The sequence below is a fragment of the Callospermophilus lateralis genome, chromosome 3 (assembly GCF_048772815.1).
Source record: "Callospermophilus lateralis isolate mCalLat2 chromosome 3, mCalLat2.hap1, whole genome shotgun sequence".
Taxonomy (NCBI): domain Eukaryota; kingdom Metazoa; phylum Chordata; class Mammalia; order Rodentia; family Sciuridae; genus Callospermophilus; species Callospermophilus lateralis.
Window position 1 is genome coordinate 84,061,355 of NC_135307.1, and position 27,500 is coordinate 84,088,854.

At 38.3% G+C, this 27,500-nt stretch overlaps 1 protein-coding gene across 8 annotated transcripts in view; it reads right to left on the reverse strand.

The window, feature by feature from the left end:
• Positions 1 to 27,500, reverse strand: part of Meis2 (Meis homeobox 2) — a 203,822-nt gene that overhangs the window by 4,261 nt on the left and 172,061 nt on the right. For all 8 annotated transcript variants that reach the window (XM_076850530.1, XM_076850528.1, XM_076850531.1 and 5 more), the window contains exon 10: positions 1,330 to 1,388. In XM_076850530.1, coding sequence (XP_076706645.1) covers positions 1,330 to 1,388 — 59 coding nt within the window. The remainder of the gene's footprint in view (positions 1 to 1,329; positions 1,389 to 27,500) is intronic.

The following is a 27,500-nucleotide window of genomic DNA, read 5'->3' on the forward strand; positions in this document are numbered from 1 at the left end:
ATATACCAAACAATCAGCAATTGTTCCCGCTGCAGCACTGAAACGTTATAGCAACAATGTGGTTGGCGCTTTAAAGATGGGGGTGTGGTTTGTGTGTGTTCTTATGACTGAGTTAAGGTGGCAGAGGAGCTTTAAAAAAATGTTTCAGGGGAATGACTTTAGCCAGTTTAGCAGTGGGGTCGCCCTCTGCAGCCTTGGTTTTTTTACTTCTCTCTCGATTTGTGGAGAAGGCTGGGAAGTTAGGGGCAGCCAATACCTAAATATTGCAAGGAGCCATTTGGTTGGAGTTTTTATGATCCTGCCATCTCTGGGGGCTTAATGAAATTTTTTTTTCACATTGTACACAAGCATTTAAAAGTTGAGTGCGATTTTGTAAGATTAAAGCAGACTCAATGGAATTTTTGTCTTTTTAATCCAAGAAAATGCAAACATGGGACATGTAATATTTTGATTGTTTTATATTCTTCTCCAACAGGCCCCCTGGCCTCCCGTAATAGAACGATATGTCAGTGTCACTGGGGAAATTTTGCTGAAGTATGACTAATTTTCATAAATTCTTTAAGTGGAGGCCACAGTTAGCATCTCATTCAAAGTTTAACACCCGTGTGAGTGACAGTCATCACCACAAGGAACACTCTTTTCCTATAACCCTCATTACAGAGGCCACACTCCCCAGCAAACTGAGGAAAGGCCTATTTCCAAGTAAAACGATTAGGAGTACACTGGGGATGGTTCTGACAGTGCTGTACAATAACTGTTTTGGAAAAACTGAGAGCGTGAGAAAAACCCACGATTTTGGTGGGATGGATGTGATGCATTTTAAACAAAGGTTAAAAAAAAATCTCTTAATAAAAAATAATGCTGGCAGTGCAGCACGTCAGGCTTTAGTAGAATATTATGAATAGTCAGAGCAAATGAATGGATACAATAAGTTTAACCATGGATGCTCCGGGAGTGAAAGCGAAGCATACACCAAGGAGTTGTGGAGAACAAGAAAATGAGGGTGTGCTAATGATGGGATGCGGACAAGCAAGGAGTAATTCCAGAGCTCACAGTCAAACAAACTGCTTGTGGCACTAATACTTGTGCCCAATTACCAATTCAGAAAGAAAATAAAAAGCAGTTTCAGTCGAGTCAGGGTGGGAAATCTCCAATTAGCACCGATTAGTGGTGTTGCTTCCTAGAATGGAATTCTGGGGACATTAAAAAGAATATTTCTCCCAGAATGCCTGGTGGAAGCATTTATTTGCCAGGTGAGGAGGCTCCTGAAGTACAACTTGAGGAGGACTGGGGCCTGAGGGATGGATGCAGATACTAGTTAGAACTTGCCTGCTCGGTTTGACTGGTCGATCATTGGCTGTACTATTCTCCTTCTGGCATTAATAAACCTGAAACAGAACAGAGAATCCAGTCACCAACTTCGGTCTCTGTGCTCCGAACAGCTTTGAATGAATGCTGCTGGGAATACCATGCAGTCAGATATCTACTAGACAGAGATATCTATTTTATTTTAAAAGCAATTCTTCCTTTCAGTGTTCAAAGAGAGTTGACCGATCGCCTGCATTGTCACTGAGCGACCAACTCCAAGTCGACTTGCTCAAACAGAGCTCAGGGAGGGACAAAAGTTCTCCCTGAGAAAACTTCTACTAATCTGTGATTGTGCTTCTGCTTCTGGAACAAGTAGAAATCTGGTTAAAGTTCACAGGCTGCAAGATTTCCCCCCTTTCTCTACACTCCCCATCATAGGGAGATGCAGCTTCCCCTTGCAGCTGGTTATAAATGGAGACCAGGCTCTGGCACTCCGCTTTCACAAGGTATTGTTAGGTCAGCAAAGCCATCAATTAGGCTGTCTGAAGTTTTATCACCAACACAGCAGTAATAAGTGCTGGCCAGAAAGACTTCTGCTCTTCGGTGACTCCTGCAGCTTAAGCCTGTAAAGTTAGGGGTCATTCAGAGGTCAGTGCCAGCTGGGGGCAGCCTTTCCAGCCTAAGCTGGGACACCCAGGGCAGCGGATAAGGTAACTGCCAACCATAAACCCAGCCACCTTTCAACCCACTAGAAAGACAGAGCCTCAGGTACACATGGTTGATATTAGAGCTCGAGAGACGTTTTCAAATCAGGTGGTGGCTGAATCACAGGAATGTAAAGGAGAAGCAGTTATTTTGTCTAAGAAGCCTGGATCTAATTTTGTGGAAAATCCAAAAATAAGTGCCTACTTCATGTTACTTTAATGTTTAATAATGCCCATCAAATATTCATGTACAAACAGAGTAAGATGATAAGAAATCCCCTTTATTTCTCCAAATTTAATAAAAACAAAACAATTTTCTACCATTTGCGAGTTACCCTTGTCCCTGTGCTCTTAATGATGTGTATTCCCCACACATTTGAACTTATGCACAGGATTCATTGGCCTTGCATTTGGCTGTGGGGGGGGGCAGTGGCAGGGAGCATACAGCTGGCTGTTCCTTAAAAATATATGTATTGATAACATTTTTCAATATTTCTTGTTTCAAATCTTAAGCACAGAGGGACTTAATGATTAATGAGTCCACATGGGGCGACAGGCAGAAACTGAAAACTCATTCTCTGAAATTAGCCAGAAGAATTCTAGTGTGTGTTGGCAGCACTGCCTTCCTATGAAGTTGAAGTCCCTTGGAGGAGGACAGTCAGCCCACACAAGCCTCCTGTGAGCATTCTGGTGGGAATACAACTAAGCTGAGGAATAATAGCCGCAAGAAAACCAAAGGAGTCTTTTGCATATGGTGTTTGTTTGCAAAACAATGAACTTCTTTATTACTTAAGAAAGGATGGCTCAGTTGTCAAAAATGTTACACCCCCTTGGCTTTGGGGAAGAAAGTGACAGGCTACTGTAAGTGGAGGTGAAAACAAAAGGAGAGTTGGAACTGCATATTTATTCCCACCTGTCACCTGAAGTGTTGCTGAGGAATCTCTGACCAGATCACAGACACTTCTAGAAGCAGCTCTCAAATAAGAAAAAAAGAACTTCATTGTCTACACTTTCCCCACTGCTTTGACTGTGAGCGAGGAGGAGGACCAACCTAATATGTCTACCCCCAGGAATGCTTTTTGTGGGCTCAGGTTAAGAGCAACAGAGATGCTCAGGACAGCCTGTTCTCCTGTCTTGAAGTTGCTGGTGGAGGACACACATGGAAGGGGCCGGACTTCTTTTTATGTGCTACTAATCCTGTTGTGTGGGGCTTTTTTTTTTTTTTTTTTTTCCCTATAGGCCAACTCTTTAGGTAAAACCAATTGCTATTTTTTCCCTTTTTAATTTCACTCTTTTACTCTTTTATTATTTACATCTGGAGGTTGTTCCCTTATTTATGTCTTTCTCTCCAGTTCCCCCAAACACTCCCTCACTCACAGAGCTGCAAGGCATCATGGTTCTTAGTTCTCAGCAGGAGAACTCCACACTGTCTTCAAACAAATAATTACGGGGAAGGTTAGAGGTTCACTCAAAGGTCATTTCTTTGGATACTCCTCAGAATGTTTACATTAGTAAAAACGGGGTCCGCTCAAAAGGTTGTTCAATGGGGGCTCCACAACAATGCAGAACATTAAAAAAGCATTCCGCGTGCTAGCAGGTCTTTAAAGAAGCACTGAACTTGGAAATGCCACTCCAGTATTACATTTTCCACTAGTTACCATGGCATAGACTGGATGTTCACTAGCAGTTATGGCAATGGCCTTTCTTTGCCCACTCCTCCTAAACAAGTATGAATAGGAGCCTCTGAAGGTTTTCACTAGATCCTTTTACAAAGGGTCATAGAGATTTTGCTTTTTTCACATGGGCTCCATTGAGCCTTTCTGCATTTTTTGTTCTCAAACAATGTTTTTGATCCATAGGACTATTTCTTGCCAGATTCATAATTTTACCACATTCTTCCAAATCAGAACTTTCAAAAACATATGGGCCCCAATTTTTCAGAAATCTCTCAACATACAATTCCTGCCAATTGTCAACTCCCCTGATTTTGGTATATTTTGCTAACACTATAGGTGTTATTATTAAAATTAATAATGAGTTGACTATAAGAAAACTTGGATGTTAAAAAATGAAGTTACAACTCTGCTTCCTCCGCCAGTACTGATGACCTCCAGGCCACTCAGAATACACACCATGTACATTCAATGGAGGCATTTAAATTATAGATTCAAATAAGTCAAGCTAGAAGTAACTTTTATTTATTTAATATTCCTAAGATAAATTTTCCACATATAATCTTTCCCTAGAATTATTTGACATGATGTTTTTTTTCCATTTCCTCTAATTTATAATTTTAAAATGACTTTTTCAATATTCAAGGAGTAAATAGAATGTCAAGTTTTGATTCTACTTAAAATGTGAAGACTCTAAGCAGAAAAATCAACTCATCTTCAGTCTATCAAGGTTCAAACTCCATTCATATGGAAAAATGCAACTTGCTGGTTCAAAGACAAAAGACTTGTCTTAAAAAGGCTCAAAAGTTTTCTTGGATATTAAATGGGTCTCACAAAATAACATTTTGATGAGTTAAGTGTAAATGAATCAGACACATATGGATTAAGTTATCCTTGAATTTCACACGGGCTTAAAAAATAAGGGGAAAAGAGGGTCTTGGCAAAAAACATTTTGGACTTTGCCAAACCCAAAACATTTGAAAAATTGCTGAAGACATCCAACTAACCAAAATGCAGCAAGCTGCACCCAACTTTAATGAAAACCCCCACAAGTTATTTCCAATCCAAAGACTGTTAGGTTTTTCATCTGTATCTGATATTAAAAAATTCTCTAAGTTTTAATGTCATCCCAGAATGATTTTGAAGTTGCAGCCATATAATATACTTCTCTATTGGTATAAACAATTTAAAACCTAAGTTATAAAGTTTTCTTGGATATTAAATAGTTCTTTAAGATACTCTGAGTTTTGTACAACTCATATGGGAAATGTGCTAATAAGCCTAGAGCCTTATCCAGATTTCACTTAGAAAAAAATATTTCAATAGCCTTACTGTGAATTTTTTTTTAAGGGCTACAGATAATTCTGTTAGTGACTCCTTAGGGAATGAGTACCCTAAAGTGCACTCATTCCATTGATTTGTATTGAACACAGAGTTAGTACCCAGCTCACATACATACTCTGTAGAGTGTCTACTAAGACCATCTATTTCTCTGTAAATTTTATGCAAATAGAAAATGCATTAGTATGTGTGATCCTTAAAAATTATACACCAAGACTGTTAGCTTAAAAATAACTTAATTATAGGGTTGGGGATGTAGCTCAGTGGTAGAGCACTTGCCTAGAATATGCAAGGGCCTGGGTTCAACCCCCAACACTGCAAAAAAAATTATAGAAATAAATTCAATATTTTTCAAGAATTGCCAGGCCTTTCCAAGTTAATTCAGAGATGATTTGTAAAAAAAGCATTAAGAGAATAAACTGCAGAGTAAATACTAAAAATTTCACCTTATATTATCATGCTGGAGAGATTTTTCCTGCTGCCCTTCCTGCCACTACCCCCAAGAAATTCAAACTTTTCAGTTTTGCATACTTTTCTGCAACTAAAATCTGACCATCATGAGTTTTCTTTTAAGACTTTTTACTCCACAGCACAGTTTAGACTGACAGAAGCAGACTTAGGTGTCATTTCCTGATTGTTGGTTGGTTTCTTTCCCTCCTCTCCCCGCCCCTTTTAAATGGCTGATAAATCTCTTCTTTCTGGTTCACTAGTTGCACACCACACCTGGTAACTAACTCCTTTCTGCAGCATTCCTTTTGTTAGAAAGTGCAGGCCTCTGTGGAGTCACCTGGACAGCAGCCAGCCCTGAACACGCGGAAGAGGAATTAAGAATCCTAGAATTGAAGTTTTGCATGGATTGGTTTGGTCAAGGAGAAGGCTGAACTGTTGAAGAGGGATCAGATCAATTTGGAAAATGTGTTGTAGGTAGCTCAGTGATGGGCCACCTGTCCAAAAAGGAAAAAGCTCTGCTTCTCTACTTCAGCCAGACTACTTATTCACAAAGCTTGCTCCTGGTTGGTGCTTCAAACAGTGAAGCTTGCAACACTGGCAAATCAGTTATAAAGTTTCTATTTTTTCTAAAAGTACACCCCCCCACCCCCGTTAAAATGCAAGCCTTTTTCTGTATGTGATTATGGTTAAGAGTAGGGTTTTCTCAGTAAGATATAGTGAAATGTTGAATCAGTGAATCAGGCAGGTTTAACACCATTGGACATGTACTTGGGCACATGAATGATTGAGTCACATAGCAAACATAAGCTGCTCACTGGTGGCCAGACAATGGGTCTTTTCTCATAGACAAGTGTGAGAAAAGTAAAGTAAATGAATGAAATTCATATGCTACTTAGGGAAACATTCACAGATCATAATTAATTTCCCTGAGCCCTGGCTTAATTTATAACTTGATAGAATATTAGATTTGCCTATACCTCTAAAAAACACATCAAGTAAATAATAACAAGTTTACAATATGAGAACATGATGCTAATCTGGAGCCACAAACAGTTTGTAGCTTTTCGAATATCCCTTGAATAGTGGAGTGTTCATGCTGACATCAAAGACCCTGGGCAGGATTATGAAGTAGCTGATGCTTATCTTTGATGGCCTTCTACTGTGTTCTTTCAATACTCTTCCTTTTATCTAACTCTTCCCTAAAGTTACAAGAACTTGCCCTACTTTGAACATGCCCTCCTTAATTATTGTTCCATAGTTTAACTTGCAGAGAGAGCAACATAATGAAGAGCAAGGTTTCATGTTCTCTGCCCTTTACTTACAGTGTGACTTGGGGCAAGTCTACTTAACCTTCCCAAGTTTCAGTTTGTTTGCTATCTATAAACTGGGGAAATGAACCAGGCCTGGATTGTTCTGAGGAATAAGGGAGATACTATAGGTAAGATTCTTGGCACCATGCCTGCCTGGCACATAGTAAGGGCTCATTATATATTAGCTTACAGTCAAAATGCACCTATCTAATACTCTTAAAGATCTGTTCTCTTATAGGTAATAATTAAGAATAGGTGGGTGACTATTTAGCATATCCATGCTGGGTTGATAACAAGGTAACAATGTGTTATGTTCCCAGAATCAGCATGTGTCCATATGGTGAGGTCTTCCTGAAATCGCAGCTTACTCCAAGCATATGATAGTATGGTAGGGATTTTAGATGATGGTGCCAGCATCTGCTGAGGGTGGGTTGGGTATCGAACTGAGCTCTTTGGGAATCACACACTGTACATTGTTCTCCAGATCCTTGCTATTCTAAGTGTGTTCCGTGGACCATCAGCCTCAACATCACTTTAAACTTGTTAGAGATGCAGAAATAGAGTAGTCCCCACTCTTGCATCACTGAATCCAAATCCGCATTTTGAAAGATCTCCAGGTGATCTTTGCACATTTGTTTGGGAAGCCTTATTCTAGATCATAAACCACATTTTAGTGCTATGCCTAAGAATAGAAACTTGCAAAAATCAAATTTTAATAGTGAATCCTAGTTGCAAAAAATACACACCCTATTCTCTTTAGGTATCTCAGATCTAACCAGTCTTTTAATCACTTGCCTTGGGTAATAAACAATTTATAATAATTTAATTTATTTGACTCCATCTGTGCCTCCTAAAGGAAAAGTTGGACCAATAAAATGTTTTTGTGGAAATTGTTAGCAGTGGCTATCTTTCAAAAATGGACAGGAGGGAGATGGTAGATTTTCCTCTTCTTTTCCATATAATTCTGTATCGTTTGAATTTTTAATAATAAGCATGATTACTCTTATAATTAAAAGAATATTTAAAGGTGACTAAGAAAATTTGGCATTTTATTTGACTGAGGTTTATATAGCCAATTGTAAATGGTTTTTGTTTTGTTTTTTAAATAAAAGTATTTGAGGGAAGTAGGGATAAAGTGCTTCCGAACATGCATGAGGCCCTGGGTTTGATCTCCAACACCACAAAAACAAACAAACAAACAAACAAAAAACCCAAACCAAACACAATGCAACAAAAAAGCATTTGAGAAATGGCCCCTCAGATAGGGAATTATTTTTTATTTCCTTTATAATACTGAGCAACAACAAACACTATCCCATGAGTATAATCACACCTGGTGGCGTGTAACAAAACATCCCAGCAGGTTATGATTGTGAAGTGCTGTTACGCTTACAGAATGTTATCAGATTATTTATATGTGCTATTTATCATCTATGATAAAAGTGATCTTTCAAAGCTACTTGGAAGCAAGAGAGTAGAAAACACAATTCCTTAGCTATTTGTATCTAGGATCTATCCTCTTAAAGATAAAATACTAAGTCAATAGACATAAGTTGTAGTATTTTCCTTCATCCTGTATGTGATTTATTGCAGATGAAAATCAAGTAGAAACTGAATTACTTTGAAAGTTTTACTACCAACATTAAAATTCCAGATCTGGGTACCTACAAACCATACAGTGCTTTTGAAAACAACTTTTTGCCGACATGGAAGATGGATCTACAACTTTACACAACTCTATCAGCATAAAAACAGGAGTAATCATTTTCAAAATTACCCATTTCCAGTTACCTGTTCATTTATCTGAGTGTAGCCTGACTGGACTTTTATAAATCGAGCAGTTACTTGATCAGTCATATAAATTTATAGCAGATTCCCTCAGTGTTCCTAGTCATTTACTAATTCACTCTAAGAAGAGAAGATCCCCACAAATCTAGTATCTTTTCAGCTTTCACCATCACCTTTGATAGGAGTATTAATTCTCTATCCTACTTCTCAATGGAAGCCACCTAAGCATTAACTTGCCAAAAATGCACCCAGCTGTTTAGCAATTATGTATTAGATATGTTTGAAGAGATCAAGGTGCACTCACATGCCCTGTGTTATGGATATGTCTCTGATTAGCTTGTCATCTGCTCGGAAGAAGATGTAGGCTGATTCTCCCATACAGTCTAGCAGGCCAGCTGTTAGCTGCCTGTCAAGCCCTCAAGTGGACAAGTAGTCCAGGAGCAAAAATGTCACTCCTTTGATCTGGCAAGGAGCAGCTGCTGATTTATAGAGTAGGACTTTGTTCTTCCGTTCTATTTTACTTTCTTTCCTAAGGCAGAACCACAAAATCCAGGAGAAAAAAAAAAGTGCCGTTCCCAGCAACATCAACAAGCTCTGACAACTGCAACAGGGTTTTTCTTGGCCCTAACAAAGCTCTCAGGCGTCTCCTTTGACGCTCACCTTTCCCCCCTCCCCTTCCCCCAACCCGTCCATTTTTTGCAATGCGGTAGTTATTGTTTAATTCAGCTTCTGTAAATGGAATGGACTGTGGCCAGCAAGCCTGGGGCATAAACACACCTGTATGAAAGAAGCCTTATTGTAGCAACCATCTACAAGCAAGCTCGCATGAACCTCACGCTCCTGAGTTCAGAAAGAAGCTCCATTTTTTCTGACAGCAAATTTTACCATAAGTGAGTTTCTATTTTTGGTGCCACCAACCTATGATGACCACATTTGAACTGTTTCCTTTCCAATGGCACTACACTTTTTCAATCAAAGAGAAAAAAGGATTAGCGCTTTTTTTTTTTAAATCTGAGAGCAAACAGATCCATCAAAAATGTTTATCCACTGTCTAAAATATCAATCATTGAAAGCTGAGTTAAACATCCAGAAAGACTTTAGCAAATGCAATATCAAAGATGCCATAATGTTGATTGCATTTCTACTGATTCATACTGACATGAGCTTCCTTGAATAGCCTATAAGGAGAAAAAATATCAGCAACAAAATCTACATAAGCTATTCGCAATGTCTTGCTAAGATAGCAAACTGGTTTCAAATGTGTGATACTGTTCTCAGTGAGTAAGCCTGTCAGGTCAGAGGTGCCTAGCAGCCAAGTGGGACAGGAAACGATGCAGCCTTGAGCAGTCATTATAATTTCATCAGTCATTCGACTATAAGAAGTCCTCACTGTGTGTGTGTGTGTGTGTGTGTGTGTGTGTGTGTGTGTGTGAGAGAGAGAGAGAGAGAGAGAGAGAGAGAGAGAGAGAGAGAGAGAGAACAAGCGCATATCAGGCAATAAACTTTGCCAGCGATGAATTCATTAACACCTAGTAGATTTTCAGTGTTGCCCCTGGAGGAGGAGTGATAAGGGAAAAAATATGTATATGTTTGTGTATGTGTGTATGTCTGGGGGCGGGGGGGGGGGAGAGAGAGAGAGAGAGAGAGAGAGAGAGAGAGAGAGAGAGAGAGAGAGAGAGAGAGAGAGACTTGTCCTACTCTCAACTCTATGACATTTATATATATTATTGCATAGGTAAAGGACAGGAATTTTCTGGGGGTGGAAATGCTAGAAATGAAAGGAAAAAGAAGGAGTTCTGAAAATTCTTGCTTCTATTCAGTCATGCCATGCTCCACTATTTGCTCTATTTCCCTCCTTTCTTGAAGGAGGGAACATACATTTGCCTCAGCCTCATTTCTTGCTTTAGCCTACACTGTCCTCCTGTCCTAAAAGGAGTCAAAAATTAAACACTGCCAGGTGTGGTGGTGCACACCTGTAAAATCAGGAGGTTGAGGCAGGAGGATCCAAAGTTTGAGACCAGCCTAAGCAACTCAGTGAGGCCCTAAGCAACTTAGTGAGATCCTTTCCCAACATAAAAAATAAAAAGGGCTGCAGATGTGACTCAGTGGTAAAGTGCCTCTGGGTTCAATCCCCAGGACCAAAAAAATAAAAAATAAATAATAATAATAATAATAATACACTGATCTGAATATTCAGATCATGCTTCCTCTTAGGGTCTTCCCTATGAGAGACTGAGTTTGGGGTGGGGCTAGGGGATAGGAAAGGAAAGCAAGGTATAGAGGAGCAAGTATAACATAAGGCCTAATTTTATACCTTAAAAATAGAATGAATAATTTAAAAATTTTTTTAAGTTATCAATGCACCTTTATAGTGCTAAGGATTGAAATTAATGCCTCATACATTCTAGGCAAGTGCTCTGCCACTGAGCCACAGCCCAGCCCAAGAATGAATAATTTTTAAGATTCACAACAATCTGTATGTATGTCATAGTTGATGCCTTCCATACTGTATACTTAACAGAAAACAAATTTAATAGCAGAATATAAAACAAAGTCATACATAATTTGAAATTACACATAATTATATGGACTCTAAGAAGAGTTAAATATTTAAATACTGGAAAATTGAGGTCATGTCTTTAGAGATTTTTACCCTTCCCATTCACAGAAACAAACTGAATGATCACAATTTGAGAACACATTAATAACTACAAACCAACATAGGCTACACTCACTAAATTAGTGTGAGGGGGTCGATTAAAAAAAATCTGAAAAGATTAATCACCAAATTTTTGGGTAGGAAAAAGTTGAACCAGATTGAAAGAATGTAGAAAATTATCAGGGAAGAAATAAGGAAATAACATGCTTTTAGGCACCAATTCAGAACAGAGCTGATTCTGTGCAAAGGGAGGGCAAAGGGACTGAATTCAGATGGGTTCTCAGTTTTGTTCTGAAAAACCTAGTAACAGTTAACAGGAACGCTGGTGGAGGTTTTTTTTTTTTTTTTTTTTTTTTTTTTTTTTTTTTTTTTGAGAGAGGGAGAGAGAGAATTTTTTAATATTTATCGTTTTTTAGTTTTCGGTGGACACAACATCTTTGTGGTGCTGAGGATCCAACCTGGGCCGCACACATGCCAGGCGAGCGCGCTACCCCTTGAGCCACATCCCCAGCCCCGTGGTGGAGGTTCTTGAGTGACACACTGAATCCCTAAAATCCTTGCACAGTGAAGGAATCCTTTCCAAGAGCCATGTATAGGGTGAACTGAATGGATGAGAATCTAGAAGCTAAGAAGGTAGAAATCTCTTGTCTACTTCAGGCAAAAGGGGCAAATAAAGTTAGCTCCAGTGAAGGTGTAGGAATGAGCGGTTTGGAAAACTCCTTTTGAATCATGCTTTGGAGATGAGGGAGAGATACAAATATAAAAGATATTAGATGATAAACCGGAGAATCCATGTTTGGTGGGTTATGATGCGTAGTTCTGGTGGGGTGAGGCCAACTCAGTTTTCCAAATGTTACCTCTCTGCATTAGCAGTGGAATTTCTGGGCTGAGATCACTCAAGACAAAGCACAAAAGAAGAGTGAAAGCCTAGAAAGAAGTGGTTTTATTTCAAAACCTCAGATCTCCTTATATTTCTAAAACTATATGAATAGTCCAGAGCTATAACATCAAGTATTAGAAACTGCTTGGCTGACTCCAAGAAATGACTTCCTCCTCATACCTCCCCGGGATTTTTACCAAAAACTTCATCTAATCATGGCTGACAGAGTCAATGGACAGTGGAAACCTCTGGCAATAGCTTTATTTCTAGTCTTTCGGGTTTGCTCCTTCTTTTAATTTTGAGGTAATTTGTGTGACTAGATTAGGAAGCTAATAGTAATTACATAATACACACTGTGTGTTGTGACACCACGTGGGTTCTACTGCACACTTAACAACAGTGATTTTAGATTTTAGTAGTGGCATTTATCAGAGTGTTTTTAAAATGGGATATATATCTATATAGCTAAATCTGTATCTATAGATATCTATATGTTGCGAAGATATAATATATATGTAAATATATATACACGCACATACATGTGTCTATATATCTCAAACATATATATGTATATATATACATACATACACACACATATATGTATCTCAGAGAGTGTGTGTCTTTAAGCAATAGCATAAGGCAATCAAGGGAGAGTTTTTTTTTTTTCAAGGCAGTAACAACTAATTGAGAAGAGAATGATAAGATAAAGTGTTACATTTAAAAGGGACTCCATTAAGGTGATGGCTTCCAAATTGTGTCCTCCTTTCAAACCATATTTTTCTTCTTAAATGGTTTTTTTAAGGTGAAAAATATAGCACTTCACCCAAAATGGTGTGGAAACAAATGGTTCACAAGTCTCTATTCTTTCACTTGGGCCAAACCACCCCAGGACCAGTAATCTAAAGCCACTTGAAGGGAGGGTGCTATGCATGTGAATGTCCCCATGGCCCTTTCATTTGTCCTTGGGGCTCCTTTTTCCAAAGCAGCAGGGAATGCTTCAGAAGACCAGATTGGCATGCCAGAAGTATTTGGATGGGCCAAGCGCTTATCCTTCTTTCCTTTCTCCTGCTGGTTTAAAAGAAAGGATATTACAGAGGACACATCAGAAGGTGGCAACATTCTCAGGGCCCTTTATCAATACCACTGCTTACTTTAAATTGTAGCTTGGTCTGTTGTTGAGAGGCTGAGATTTTAGCACTTTTAAAGGGAACCATAAGTGAGAAATCTCCTAGGTGTTAAGCTTTAGAGTGGCTTCAACCCAAAAAAAAAAAAAAAATGAGATTAAAACACAGAGTCAAGTAATATTAAGAAAAAGATCCAACAAATAAAATATCATAAATATGCATATATGTTACAATCTTTCTATTTAAACCAAATGATATTTAACCAGTTTATACTGGCATCTAGTAAAGGTGCTAATGGCGGCGGGGGGTGGGGGGGGGGAATCAAAGATCTAAAAAATTTTCAGTCTCCTTAAATAAACCATAGTTTTAACATCCAACAATAATCTTTTAAAATTATTATAAAGCATTCTATATACCAGAAATCAAAAAATTATATTTATAAACATCTGGCTTAATTTCCTCATTTATGATGTTCAACCATTGAAGACTGAATTCAAAAGGAATTTCCTGACCGTCTTTTCTTAATAACAAATTTAACATTTTTCACTTGAATTTGACAACCAGGTAGCACTCTGTATCTTCTCCAATGATGTCACGTGCAGTCTTTCCAATGTGACTGTATTATTACCCACAAAAATTTTAACATCATACTGTAATCATAAAAGACATAAAATATATCTTTATAAACCACAAGAGACGTAGCAAACCAGAAGTTATGCTACATCTGCTTTAGTCCTTAAATATTTCAGCTTTAGAGGGTTAGTTAGTGGATCCCCCCACAATTTGCAGAGAAATAAAGACATCAACTTTTGATTCTGACATTCTGTACAAAGCTGTAATCTCCAACACATAGAGATGCAAACTACATTGTGCTCAATTTGAAAGAATTTTAAAAAGAATATTCAGATTTCATTTCTATCAGAATTTCCTAAAATGGTTTAAATTAACTTTTAGAAACAGAAATGATGGCATATGAATTATCTCTATTTTTATAGATAAGTAACATCATCATCTACCAAAACACAACTTAGTTTAGTGCTCTAATTGGTTTAAGTGCCATGGTTTGTTTGTTTGTTCATTTGTTTTTGAAGTCAGGTAATGCACAAATAAGCCCCAAAGCAATTAAGAAGTTTAAAGTTAATATGCTAACTAGAACCACACTACTCCTTTTGCCTGGAATGGCCTTTCTCCCACCACCATCTGGTCAACACACCCTTCAAAATCCTTATCAGAGAACATCTCTTTGAGGTAACTTCTCTGCTCTATTCTCTGATTAAGAAGCATTTTCTCAGTCAGTAGCACCCAGCTAATATACCTATCCCAGCATTTATTCGATATCACGATGCCAATTTACTTCTCTGACTTTCTCACTAATTTTAGAGAACACATTTTTATTCATCCTTATTGACACCATCAAACATATAGAACATCCTCAAAATGTCTGGTGAATGAATAGCTGAATGAGTGAATAAAAATAGAGTTCCTTGATCTTGGAAATAATTTAGAATCAAAAATAGAACAGCCGTTAGTGAGTCTCTGATAAAATGGTTTGTCCCAGAGCTGGGTAGAGCTAAGATGGGAAATTACTCTCATTTCTTGGATCTGCGCTAGCTCTTGGCCCTCCATAACAAGTGATTATGAGAGGCATAGTTAAAGGTCTGAATCCATCTGGGCATCAGTAAGACCTAGGCAAATGTTGGGTGTAGATAGATGTGAAGAAGACGACAGACTTGACCTGGCAGAAACTGGGTCTCTGGCTTTTCTAGGCTGGGGGCAACAGGCACAGCATGAGATGGAATTAGACTGAAGCAAATGGAGAGGATGGTCTGAGAGTAATGGGAACTGAGTTCAATGAGCCATTAGGGGAGTGCTGGTATGTATGTGTGTTGGGGAATAGAGTTAGAGAACACCAAGTGAAGAAGAAAGATTTGAGAGATGGAAAGAGGAAAGGAGACTAGGAAACTTTCTTAAATATTTTTTTTCTCATTATACCTTTCTAAGGATTTTCCCCCCAAAATGTGCTATAAGGGATACTAGTGTCAATAAGTGTTTGTCAAATAGGGATGGTAGGTCACTTCTTTCCTTGTAAATTATGTTATAACCTTTAGCATGCTGATAAATATTATGAATCTGTAAGAGGGGATGGTATAAGGCAATTCTTAACTTGCTATTAAGATTTTGAGGGCTGGGGCTGGGGCTCAGTGGTAGAGCATTTATTTGCCTAGCATGTGTGAGGCACTGGGTTCGATCCTCAGCACCACATAAAAGTAAATAAATAAAAATATAGGTATTGTATCCATCTACAACTAAAAAGAGATTTAAAAAAAAAAAAGATTTTGAGTGGTTCTGGGTGCAGTGGTGCATGTCTGTAATCCCAGCAGCTCAGGAGGCTGAAACAGGAGGACTGCAAGTTCAAAGCTAGCCTCAGCAACTTAGCAAGATCTTGTCTCTCTTTCAAAAAAAGAAAAAAAAAAAAAAGGGCTGGGGATGTGACTCAGTGACTGAGTACCCCTGAGTTCAGTCCCTGGTGTACACACACACACAACACACACACACACACACACACACACACACAAGGCAGATTTTTGAGGGGTGCTATGGTTACACAGATTCGAAAAAATGAGGTAGCATTCTAATTATTAACAGAAATTGTATTTTAAAAGCTATTTATCAACTTGAAAATAGGATTTCTATCTTCCTATTACTTAGGTCAAACTCAGATAAACAGCACCACTTGCAGGGCTCTTGTTTTATATCTAACCTGTTCACAATTCCACCTCTCAAGATTCTTGTAAAACGAGACTACGCCATAGATCCTTGACTCTCCAAACATGCTGGTTGAAAATGTTCTTTAGAACTTTTCTATTTCAAAGGTATTTTGATCATTAGGGATGATTTAGGGCTAGAATGTTTTCTTTACCCTTTTCCTTTTCTTACTTTTCTTACAGTTTCCTACTCATTGAAGTGTTTCTTTTTTAAACTATAATCAGGTGTTTTGTGGTCATGCCTAAAATTTTGCTTCACAATAACTGTTAGAAGCTACAGAATAATCTTAAAATACATGTAGGATATGTGGGTTTTTTTTTCTTTTGTGTGTGTGTGTGCGTATTTCAACACCATCCACACCTTTCATTAATCATATTCATGCTTGGCTGTGGCTGACACATCTATTACATGTGTTGGAGACTCTGTGCAGGGTGGGAAGAGGTAGGGAGTGAAGTGGAGGGATGTCAAGGGGAAGTAGAAATGAGAAGGTGAAGGAAACAGGAAATGAGGAAGCCCTGCTTTGGATAATGTACACTGATGTACAACAAATGCTCCTCAGCCCTCCACCCTCCAATCAATTCGACTTTCTTGTTTACAGAGCCTACAAGTACAAAATCAGCTTTTACTTATAACTGTGTTAAACACCACCTGCCTGCCCTCTGAACCTCCATGTCCCGGGATGAGGTCAGCCCGGTGAGGGCTCTGGTTCTATAAGCAATCCTGTCATTCAGGCTAACAGCAGTGATTCACTCACAGGAGGCAAAAATGACTCAATTGTTGGGCTTATTGACTCCAGGGAGCTCGACTACTCTATCATTACCATGGAGTGCAAACACCCTGAGCTCTGTTTTGGTCCACTTAAAATTACTATTTGCTGTGAAGGATTGGCAAAGCAATTCTTAAAATGATGGGGGTGAAAGTCAGGCAAGCGCCATTATGGGCTTTTCCTTCCGTTTAAGCAGAAGTAAGCAGTACAGGACTCGTTCTGAGCCTGACCCACTTATTTAACCTTTTATTCACTTTGCTGTATTAACATATTAACTGGCTATATAAGCCCTAGGGGGGATAAAAACCTCATGATCAAATTATGGTTCCATTTTCATGGGTAACCTCTCCTTGGGTGGAAATTAAACCCCAATATAAATACATTTTAGGTCCATACAAAATTGAGGAGGAATGCCAAAAAACAAATGCCGAAAAACAGTCCTTCAAAGACCACCTCAACCGTGGAGGGGTTTGGTTAAATGTTACGCAAGAGGAAGTATTTGAAAAACCAAATAAATTTAATTAAATAAGTTACAAAATTATTTTCCCGTCTCTTATCTACTCCCCTTGGTTAATATCCATGACATACTGATGTTGCATAATTGCTCTTATGGAATGCTGCAGCTCAGAGCCGTAATGAGCTGCCTCTGCACAAAGGCAGCAAAAGTGGTTTCCCTACAGAGTTATCTTCTCAATTATTTATACTTGCAACACTTTCACATAATGGCAGTTTTAAAATCAAACAAACAAAGCAAACCGTACAATAAAGGAAGGAGACAAGAAGGAGCAGGGACCTTTTCCTTTCTTTTTTTGAACACCAGAAGGGATGGGCAAGCCACATAAAGTCAACTGAATTTGGCTCCTGGAGAAGTCTCAGGGGCCTTGCAACTGGATGACATCAAAGCATCTGGAGATTGCCACCTTGGTGAGGGATTAAACAAACTCACATACCTGCTTTGTTTTTAATCTGTCATATCTAAATATATAAAGGAATGCAAACTTTGTTTCTTCCTTTTGCAAGTTTGTCTTTGAAAATTTCTAATCAGAAGAGTTGCTTCCTACCCCCAACTCCTGAAGAAAAAAGGTGCTAAACTGTCAAAATGATGTCAATGTAAACAGAAAAGGGCGGTGTGTGTGACAGTCCTCCCTCAGGCTGTGGAGGGGCTTGCCCAGTTTGTTATGGTGGCTGTTTCCATTGTCCACACCTGCCTTTGGCTAATCACTCTGAGAATGAAAAGCTACATGGTGGTTCCACCATATATGGATACGCAAAATAACATAAAGTGCATACTTAAACACTAAGGCAGAAATTATAATGTCATTTCCAATATTTAAGTTTGGCATTTATCTGAAACAAACTGCTTATTGCTACCAAGATGCTCTGACTTACTTGGTTCCTAGCACTTGGCCCGGTAACCTATTTAGAGTAGATACTCAATAAAAGGTAGCTAGATGATTTTTTTTTCCCCAAGTCAATCCCCAGATGTGGCCGAGGTTCTTATATTACCAAAAGCTAAAAGTAAAAATTTGGGCTGGGGTTGTGGTTCAGCGCTAGAGCACTCGCCTTGAACGTGTGAGACCCTGGGTTCAATCCTCAGCACCACATAAAATAAATAAGTGAAATAAAGGTATTGTGCCCAACTACAACTAAAATAAATAAATAAATATTTTTAAAAAATACTTTATTTAAAAAAAAGTAAAAATTTGACCAGGTACATATTGGAACTTGGATAAACTCAATACCTACTCTAACATTCTGAGTTAAATAAGAATAGGTTCCAGACTTTAGGAAATAATGAACATCAACTACTTGAGCAGTTATTCCATCAATTAATAGACACTAAAATATTTGAGACTAAAGATATTCATTAGTAAAACACAGCTTTTACATTCACCTACTAGCCATTTCAAAATAATGGAAAGTTAAAATAATTATTTACTTAAGTAACTTTCCTACAAAATTGTAAAAGACAGAAAAACATTTTAAAACAGAATTTGTTTCTTATTTGAATTTTTGCACAAACTCATCATAAGTGTATCTCATAACTAACTTCAAATCTCTCTTGACACTCAGCTCAGCATTAAAAAAAAAAAACAGGGAAACTTAAGAATTTTTTTTTTTTAAATCACACAGGAAGGGTCACCGGACTCTGATCCATAACCCTGCTGAAGTTATCAGAGAAGCAATGGGACTGAGTTGGGATCAACTATCTTGTTATGCTCTGACCCAAGAATCAAATGAACCAGACATGATAGCATGGCCACTTGCTGCCACTTAAATCTGTTCTTAGCCACAAAGAACCATGCATTAGCCATATTCTGTTGGCTACTTCCTTTCTTCCTGCTGAAGTGATTGGTGGCACGATGGGATCTGAGGGGTGGCAGGCTTGGAGTTGTAGACCAATTCTAGTTATTAATATAAAGTTACATCTACTATTGGCCTCTCAGCAGCACTGCCCACTTTCAGTACTGAATATGTTCTTTCAAGTGTGTGCACCTGTGGTTGTGAACTGGACAAAGGAAGGTGGTGAATACAGATGATGGCAAGAAAATCCTCCTGCCAGAAGTGTTCAAAACATGTTTGGCTACAGGTACATGTAAATCTGAATGAACTTTGACATACTGCAAATGTGTCCTGTGACGTGAATAACATTTTAAAAAAGATGCTCGTGAAATAACTAGTATGCCTTGAATCACTATGTGAATGATTAGATAAACGTTGAGGTCTAGTAGACTGTTGGGTAGTTTTTGTCTTTTCACTTATGGATGCGTTCAGGAGGGAGGTGAATATACTCCAGTCCATTCGAAGAGCTTTCCCTCTGGCAGTAAAAACCCATCTAAAGGTTAGTAGATTATAAGTTGAAGAGACTTGGTTCTGAGAAGCTTGGAGAATAAAACCAGAAACTGAAGTGGAGCTGAGAGAGGATGACTTTCCTTCCTGTGAGGGCTCCTCCTGATAGGAATAGAAGTTGCTGTCCGTGGCTTGAGGGTAGTAATATTATATGGCCCTCAATTCCCAAATGTGACAGGTTCGTAAAGAAACTTAACCTCTATTTTTCCAGCTCTCCTCAACCACAGCAACACACTGTCTCTTAGTAGGCCAGCCAATTAACCAAGCATTTTTTTTTTAAAACCCACAAATCTATACCAATGGCTTTGCAGGACAAAAAGAAAGATGTGTGAAGTAAACAATTATTGTTAGAAAGTGAGCCAGGATGTTTAGGAGGCAAATAAATTGAAACAGGGTAAGGTTGAAACAAACACACTATAAACAAATAATCAGAAGAAATGACATATATCTTTTTCTTCCTTCTCTAAGCATCCCCGGGATTTGCACTTGTGTTTCAGTTCACAGTGCTTCAGGCTTCAGTTTACCCATGTCGTGCAAATCTGATAAGGGATTGGCACAAATATGCCAAGGCTGGTTTATAATTTGTTTTGCAACTTCCCTGCCCAGATAAACATAGTCCAAGTACAACTTCCAAAAGAAAAAAAAAAAAAGTTGTGTTTACTTGTCCTGTTTCTAAGATTTTTTTTTTTTTTTTTTTTTTTCCTTCTAAATGTTCCCTCAGGATGCTGGCTTGCAACCTAGAAAAAGCTTGGATTTCAGCTTTAGTCTCCAAGGTATTCTACTGTTCAGCTGGGCCGTGTGCTTGGAGGGAAGCTCTCTACCTTGCTGATTTAATTAACAGGATTCTTTTCATTATTATGGGGATTAAGTTTCTTCTTGCCTTTCAGTGTTTGGGAAACACTGATTTATGTTTTATATTTTGGAGGAAAATTTATTGTTCTTTGACAGCTGAGGCTCTGTAAATCCCTGGCACCAAAGGGACCCCAGGGAGATGTCACAGTTGCCTTGCCCTGCTCACCTATATGCTGTCATCTCAAGGCTCCCCTCAGGAATCGAGAACTGTCAGCTCTTCAGGGCCCAACCCACTCCTCCTCCTGCTGATCATCATGCCAGCAGGGGTTGGCCCATTCCTGTTTATGAATGGTGGTATTAGGAGGTTGATCAGTAACTGTGAATCAGCAGCAAACAGTTCATGAATCTTTGAACCGGATTTAATCTCTTGACTAAATGGAGCTCATTGAATTAAGTGTTAGAAAGTGTGTGCTTATAATGATGACCATGACTGAACCAGAAATCATGGCAAATTTTCTAAATATGACTGTGCTGATGAAGGCAGTAAAAGAAAACATTTCGAGTTAGTAAGATAGAAAATCTGGCATGGATGGTCCTCATTGTGTTGGATTACCTTTCCCCAAGTCAAACCCTTGACTTGGGGGAAAAAGTAAAACATTCAGCAAAAACTTAGGGAGACTTTTTGTTTATATTTTAGGTGAAAAATTTCAGGTGTCAATTAATGCCCATACAATTTGACTATAATCAAAATCTCCTTTTCTAAGAGGGCTCTGTATTCATCAATTTAAATTCATTCATATTATGTCACTGAATTTTACTGAGCTAGGTATTTAACTGAGGGTATACATATATCTTCTTATTGAAGTGTCACAAAAACTCTACAAGGTAGGTAACATTAGTATTCCTATTTTCTGGTTGGGGAAACTGAGATATAGCAAAATACAATAATATACTTAAATTCCCATAGTCATGAGTGGCAATCATGGCTCTATCTTTCTCTCTCTCTCTCTCTCTCTCTCTCTCTCTCTCTCTCACACACACACACACACACACACACACACACACACAATTTAGGGCTAGGAAATATTCCTAGGGTGGCTCTTCCTGCCTTCTTCTCAGGAGAGGTTTGCAGCTGAAAAACGCTTTTGGAAACCAAGCAGCAATGTATACACAAACTAGCTTAGTTCTAGCTTAGTTTCTTTACCTGATATTATTTCCAGCCAGGCAGGAAAATGGAGTCGTGTATTAGACGAAAGACATAAAGTGGATTATTGGTAATTCATTTCAAGAAAAGTTGTAGACCAGAACTTTTAACTTATCTAGATTCATAAGTCAATAGGTCTTAAGGAAGAATATTGGAAAAACATAGAAAGTGCCTATAATTCTAAGTGGTTAGTATTTTCAGAATCTTTAAAATTAAGAAAAATGAACATGAAAATATGATTCTGATGATGGAGGGGAAAAAAAGAATGTAAAATAAGCCTTCCCTCTGAACTTGATGCAACACGCCCAAGCAAATTTTCTCATTCATCTGTCCTGCAGGATTATATGAAAATTGTACTTTTGAAATTTGAATTATCTCTTTTGTTTCTAGCCTGTCCATCAGGACACTCAGATTCAGGGTCTTCTCTAAAAGTTCAGGCTTCTTGAATTTCCACACAGAGGAAATCCTCAACAGATGCTTATCTCCAATCACGCTCTAGAGAAACACTGGGATAAAATGTTGCCTTAGGCACTACCCATCACCATATAACCAAAGTAGTTTCAGACACATGAGAGAAGGAAGCAGGGAACACTTGAACAGGTTAGCACAATGGTGAGAAGTCCATGCCATGGACATGATGGGCATTTTTTACATCAAGGAAGAATTTCAGAACAGAAGCCTTTCCTTGCCTGTCTCAGCACCACACCACTTAAAATGAGTTCCACGGCCACTATGTATAGGGTACAATTTCCTGATTTTGCTGGTTCATTTCCTCTCTTTTATCAATAGTCTTGGTTTGCTTGTGGAAATTCTAGAAGGCTCAGTACTTGATCCCTTTGAACAAACACGCATTCAGTGTCTGTTGCCTATTTGGCAAAACACTGTAATATGAGGCCACTTTTGCAGAGTAAAATAATAAAAAATCACTAAGTTTGGGATTAATTTCACATCTCAAGGATCTCCAAATTCAGTTGGAGAAACAAGACAAACATCCATCCATCGACATAGTGTGTTGTATGCCATTGAGGTAGCACAGTTTAAGGGACAGACCATAGGTTTTGGAGTATTGTGTTTAAGCTCTGGCTATGCCACTTATTGGATAGTTTTGAACAAGTTCTTTAACCTTTCTATTCAACTTAAAGTGGAAATAAATTACATGATTTACTTCAAAGGGTTGACCTGAAGATGGAATGTGAAGGCCAATTTGTATTGAAAATGCATCAGAATATCAGTTGAGAAAGACAAGGAAACATTTAACTCATTCTGAAAAATGAATTTCCAATGCTTTCAATCCTCTAGGTACTACAAAGCACACACAGATGAAGATGATTCAGTTTTGCCGTGAGAGAGTTTGGAGTTTAGCAGCGAAGAAATGGTCAATCTACAAGATGACAAGTGTCAATACCACAAGAGTGGCCACAGTATGCAGGAAAGATGGAGATAACATGGGTGAGGGGGGAAGAGGTGAGGAGAATTTGGCTCCTCCTTGAAGAATACTATCAGATGGCAATGGGGTGACTAAAGGAGGGAGAACCTACCAGATACAGGAAACTACTTAAAACAGATGCACAGTTAGAACAAGAACTCCTGCTTTATACATTTATCAGCATAGATATTGGCTTGAAGTTAGGAGAGAAGTCTGACTCCTGGTCGTACAATTTCTCAGCTACGTGATTGCTCTGATTCACCATTACTCACCTGTAGATTAGAGACAATATACCCACCTCATACATTCATTGTAAAGATTCAATATTGAGCCAAGTAGCTGGTATCTTTGAAAAATTATATGGTTTTAGTAACTTTCTATTTTTTTAAATCTTGGAAAGGGTGAGTAGAAAAATTCCTAATGTGGCCAAAAAAAAAAATCTGAGTAGTGGCCAGGTTATGTGTATGTACAGTGGCCCTCATTTCTACTATCACTTAAACATTGGAGAATAAGCTTCAGAGTGCTTTCATGTTCTTAACTTGAACTTAGTATTTTATCTACAATGACCCACCATTGGAAAATCAATGGAACAAAGTAATAAGTGGAACAACTTGAATTTTAAGTTGTTTTGTTAGTTTTATCTTCCAGGGCTGCGGCTTTTCCATAACAGGCATGGATGAGCATAAATATAATGTGTGGACCTTTATTCAGAACTCACAAATTATTTATTTAGGCATATGAAAATAACCTATCTATTCTACTCATTGTTCCTTGAAGTCAAGGACAAAGGAAGCTTATATATTTAGAGGTGGGGAACATGGGTATTGATGATGCAATAAGAAAACGAAAGGGAAAATGAGGCTGGAGATTAAATCACAGAAACTCACAGCAACCTATACCTCTCTACAGTAATCCCCTATTATTTTTTAATCTCAGAAATCTTAGATGGGCAAGCCACAGAATAATGCTAAATTTATTTTGCCGAGTAATAAAAACAGGGCTGCTAAATGTCTTTAATTTGAGCACCTGGGGGGTCCACAGATGTGGGAAAATAAAGCCATCCTTCTTTGTAATATTATTTTGGGACAAGATTTCTCTATGTTGCCAAGGCTGGTCTTGAACTTGTGATCTTCTTGCTTTAGACTACTGAATAGCTGGAATTACAGTTGTGTGCCACCTCATCCACCTTTGTGCCTACTCTAACACTCATTCCTCATTTTTACCAAATAAAGAAAGTAGAAATACAATCTTGATGTAGTATATTAGTATACTCTCTAAAGCACCTGTATTTAGAAGTGAAATAATTTTAAAATTGCTTGTTACTGAGGCCCTTAATTTTTTAAAAAAAGGTCATCTCCTATAGAAATCACATGGAGTATGTTCTTCTATATCCTTTACCTAGAATGGAATGACCATCTCACATACAAGGTGGAAATTCAGAATTAACCAAAGTCTGTAAAGCAACAAAAAATCTTGCTTTCTTATAATAAAAGGATTCAGAAGGGTCAGCAAAATGTCTGTTGTTTACTTGCAACTCTGAAGAGTTAAATAAATCTAGTAAATTCTCTATTTGTTAATCAAAGATACTATGTAAAGCTAAGATGCAGCCCCTATAGAATACATCTGCCAAACCACCTTGGATAAATTTTTAAAGAGATGTTCACCTCAGTGATAGGTGTCAACAAGTAAATGTGTCCTGTGATACCTATGAAATACATCAGGTTGACCAGAGGAAGTCTATGTAGCCCTGTGGGTTCTATCAATCAATCACAGGACCAAAAGAAGCAGTGTGGAAAACAAAATGAGAAATGTTCAGTTCCAATAGAACGTGAAGTACAAACCTGTGTTTCATTCAAGAAACATCACTCAGCTTGATTTAGAAGTCAATAACTACTCCCAGACTCAGTTTCCCTAATACTCTACGCTGTTTTATGTGGATTGAAGTAATATCAAGAAATTGAGCTTCTTTTCATTTTCAGAGAAAAAACAGCAAGTAGGCTCTTAGTCTCTTGCTTGTTAACCTATGGAGTGGAAGTTTGCATTCTATACTACCTCCCCCCGCCTCCTGTCTGTCATTCTCTACTTGGACCCAAAGTAGGAAAGAATTTGGTTCACTCAAAGTAGGCCCCCACCTTTTGGGCTGTTCCCACAGCTCATGTTTCAGCACCACTTAGCAATAACTCCCTACTTAAAACACAGTGTGGAGGCTGCTATGCATTGTGGAGACCTCTCAGCATTGTTGAAAAAAATGAAATTTGAGTGGTCCTGCCAAGCAGAGTACATTTAGATAGTTGGCACTAGAACAATAAGAAACAAAGACTCAAGAGCTGGTTGGAAAGCAGGAGGAAGAGCTGCTATAGAGGAACCAAAGAAAATAAAATGAGAATTTAAAAACTGATTTAGCTTTCTTTATTAGTGAAGACTTATTTGTGGGAAATTCCTTGTTCAAAGGTCAGATATGGAGAGAGATTCCCAGGATATCACGACAGTTCCAAGGCCACTGATGTGGACTGATATGGAAATACATGGGCAAAAATGACACTGTCATTGAGGAATAACATTTTCATTTGGGAACTCTGCCTCTGCTATCTTATTAAATTAAACTGAGCTCTTTCCATAAGATAATGGAGTGCATGGGAAAGAACCTGGAGCAGTAGAAGGGAGAGCTTTGGTTTACAGTCAGCCCCAAAGGGTTAGCCCTGCTTGGACCTGAGGAGCTTTGCCACAGTAAACAAGCCACCACACCTGGAGAAGCCTGCATGTCTCCATACGTAAAAAGGAAATGATAACTTAAGCCTTCTCTACTTCACAGGGCTACGAGACAACATGTATCAAAGTGCCCTGACAACTGTAAGGGCAAAAGTATAAGAGGGCATGGTAAAGAGATATTTCATTAAGGAATCAGAAGGCTTTTTCACTTCATTCTACATATTAACTCCTGAGATCTACTATTTTTTGAATGTTAAGTTTTTATGGGATTTCATTTAAAAGAGCAGAAACAAACAAACAGAAATCCTTGAGGAGTATAGTCAAATTTTGTTTTCCTCCTCTCATTAATATTCTGTATGAAATTGTCTAAGTCATTTGGAAACCTCAATTCTTCTCATCTTTGTATTTGACACGATGCACCTTTCTATGCAGTGCTTAAAATTATTTAGAAGAGCTGACTGTGGTGGGGCACACCTATAATCCCAGCTACTTGGGAGGCTGAGGCAGAACGATCTCAAGTTTGAGGCCGGCCTGGGAAACTTAACAAGACCCTGTCAAAATAAAAACATAAATAAAAAGAGATGGGAATATAGCTCAGTGATAGCATGCTCCTGGGTTCAATCTTCTGTGTCCCACCCAAAAATATTTAGAAGAAATTCTTCTGAAATACAAGTCCTTTTTTTTTTCAGAGTGAAAAATTAGAAGTTTATTAAAGGACAGCAGAAAAGACTTCTCCTGGAGGAAGAAGGGGACCCAAGAGATGGAATCCACAAGTCCTTAATATAATCTGAAATTAGGAAATTCCTTTAGAAATGAACAGAAAATCTTACCCCAGAACAATACTTATTCTTATGCACTGTAAATATCCTTAGCAATACTATATCATGATGCTATCTGTGGCAACAGAAGGAAAATATGATGCCCACACAACAGAAAATGCACTGACCTACCGGAGAGCACAAAAGGTACACGTAACAGCACCTGATTTATAGATGTCGTACAATAATCCAGTATGAAACAATAAAGGTGGAGTAGTGTGCCAACAAGCCTAATGTTTTCAGATTCTGGCGCACTTTCCCTTATTCTTCCTGATGATATCATCCTGTTTTAATATTTTGTTCACCACATATGTTTCATTTTGCTAGGAAAAGATTATTTAATCAATATGTGGATTTGATTCCTATGGAATACAGGTTTCCAACCAACCAGCAATGTATCCCTTAGGAAAAGTCAAGGTGTCCCTACCCATCATCAGCCAAGCTCAGAGTTGAGGTATCAACTCTGAACTGAATTACAACTCTTAAAATGCAGGAAGACAGTAATGGTCCTCCTAGAAACTGGTAGATCACAACTAGATGAGATTCTTTAGTATGACCTAGAATCATGTTGATGTGCATCATGTGCCCTGGAAAGAAAGAGAAGAAAACACAAACAAAAAGTGGAGTCAAAGTCTTTCTCCACTGAGTCCTGTCAATTTCTCCCAGCATAGGAAAACTCCTACCCCAAACTCCCCTCTGAAATGCTAGCAGCACTGCTTTTGTTCACCTTGACACACTCAAAAGGGAAGCACAAAACAGTCATTTTAAATAGCAAGCCATGCCGTGTAACCTCCCTCTGCACAGGTTTGGCTGAAACATCTGTGGGAAAAAGGGGCTGCAGAGAATTCAATGAAACATAAGCAATGAGAAAACCTTTCTATCCTCTTCAATTACTCAAAAATGGGAAAGGAGCATCATTTTCAAAGGAACAA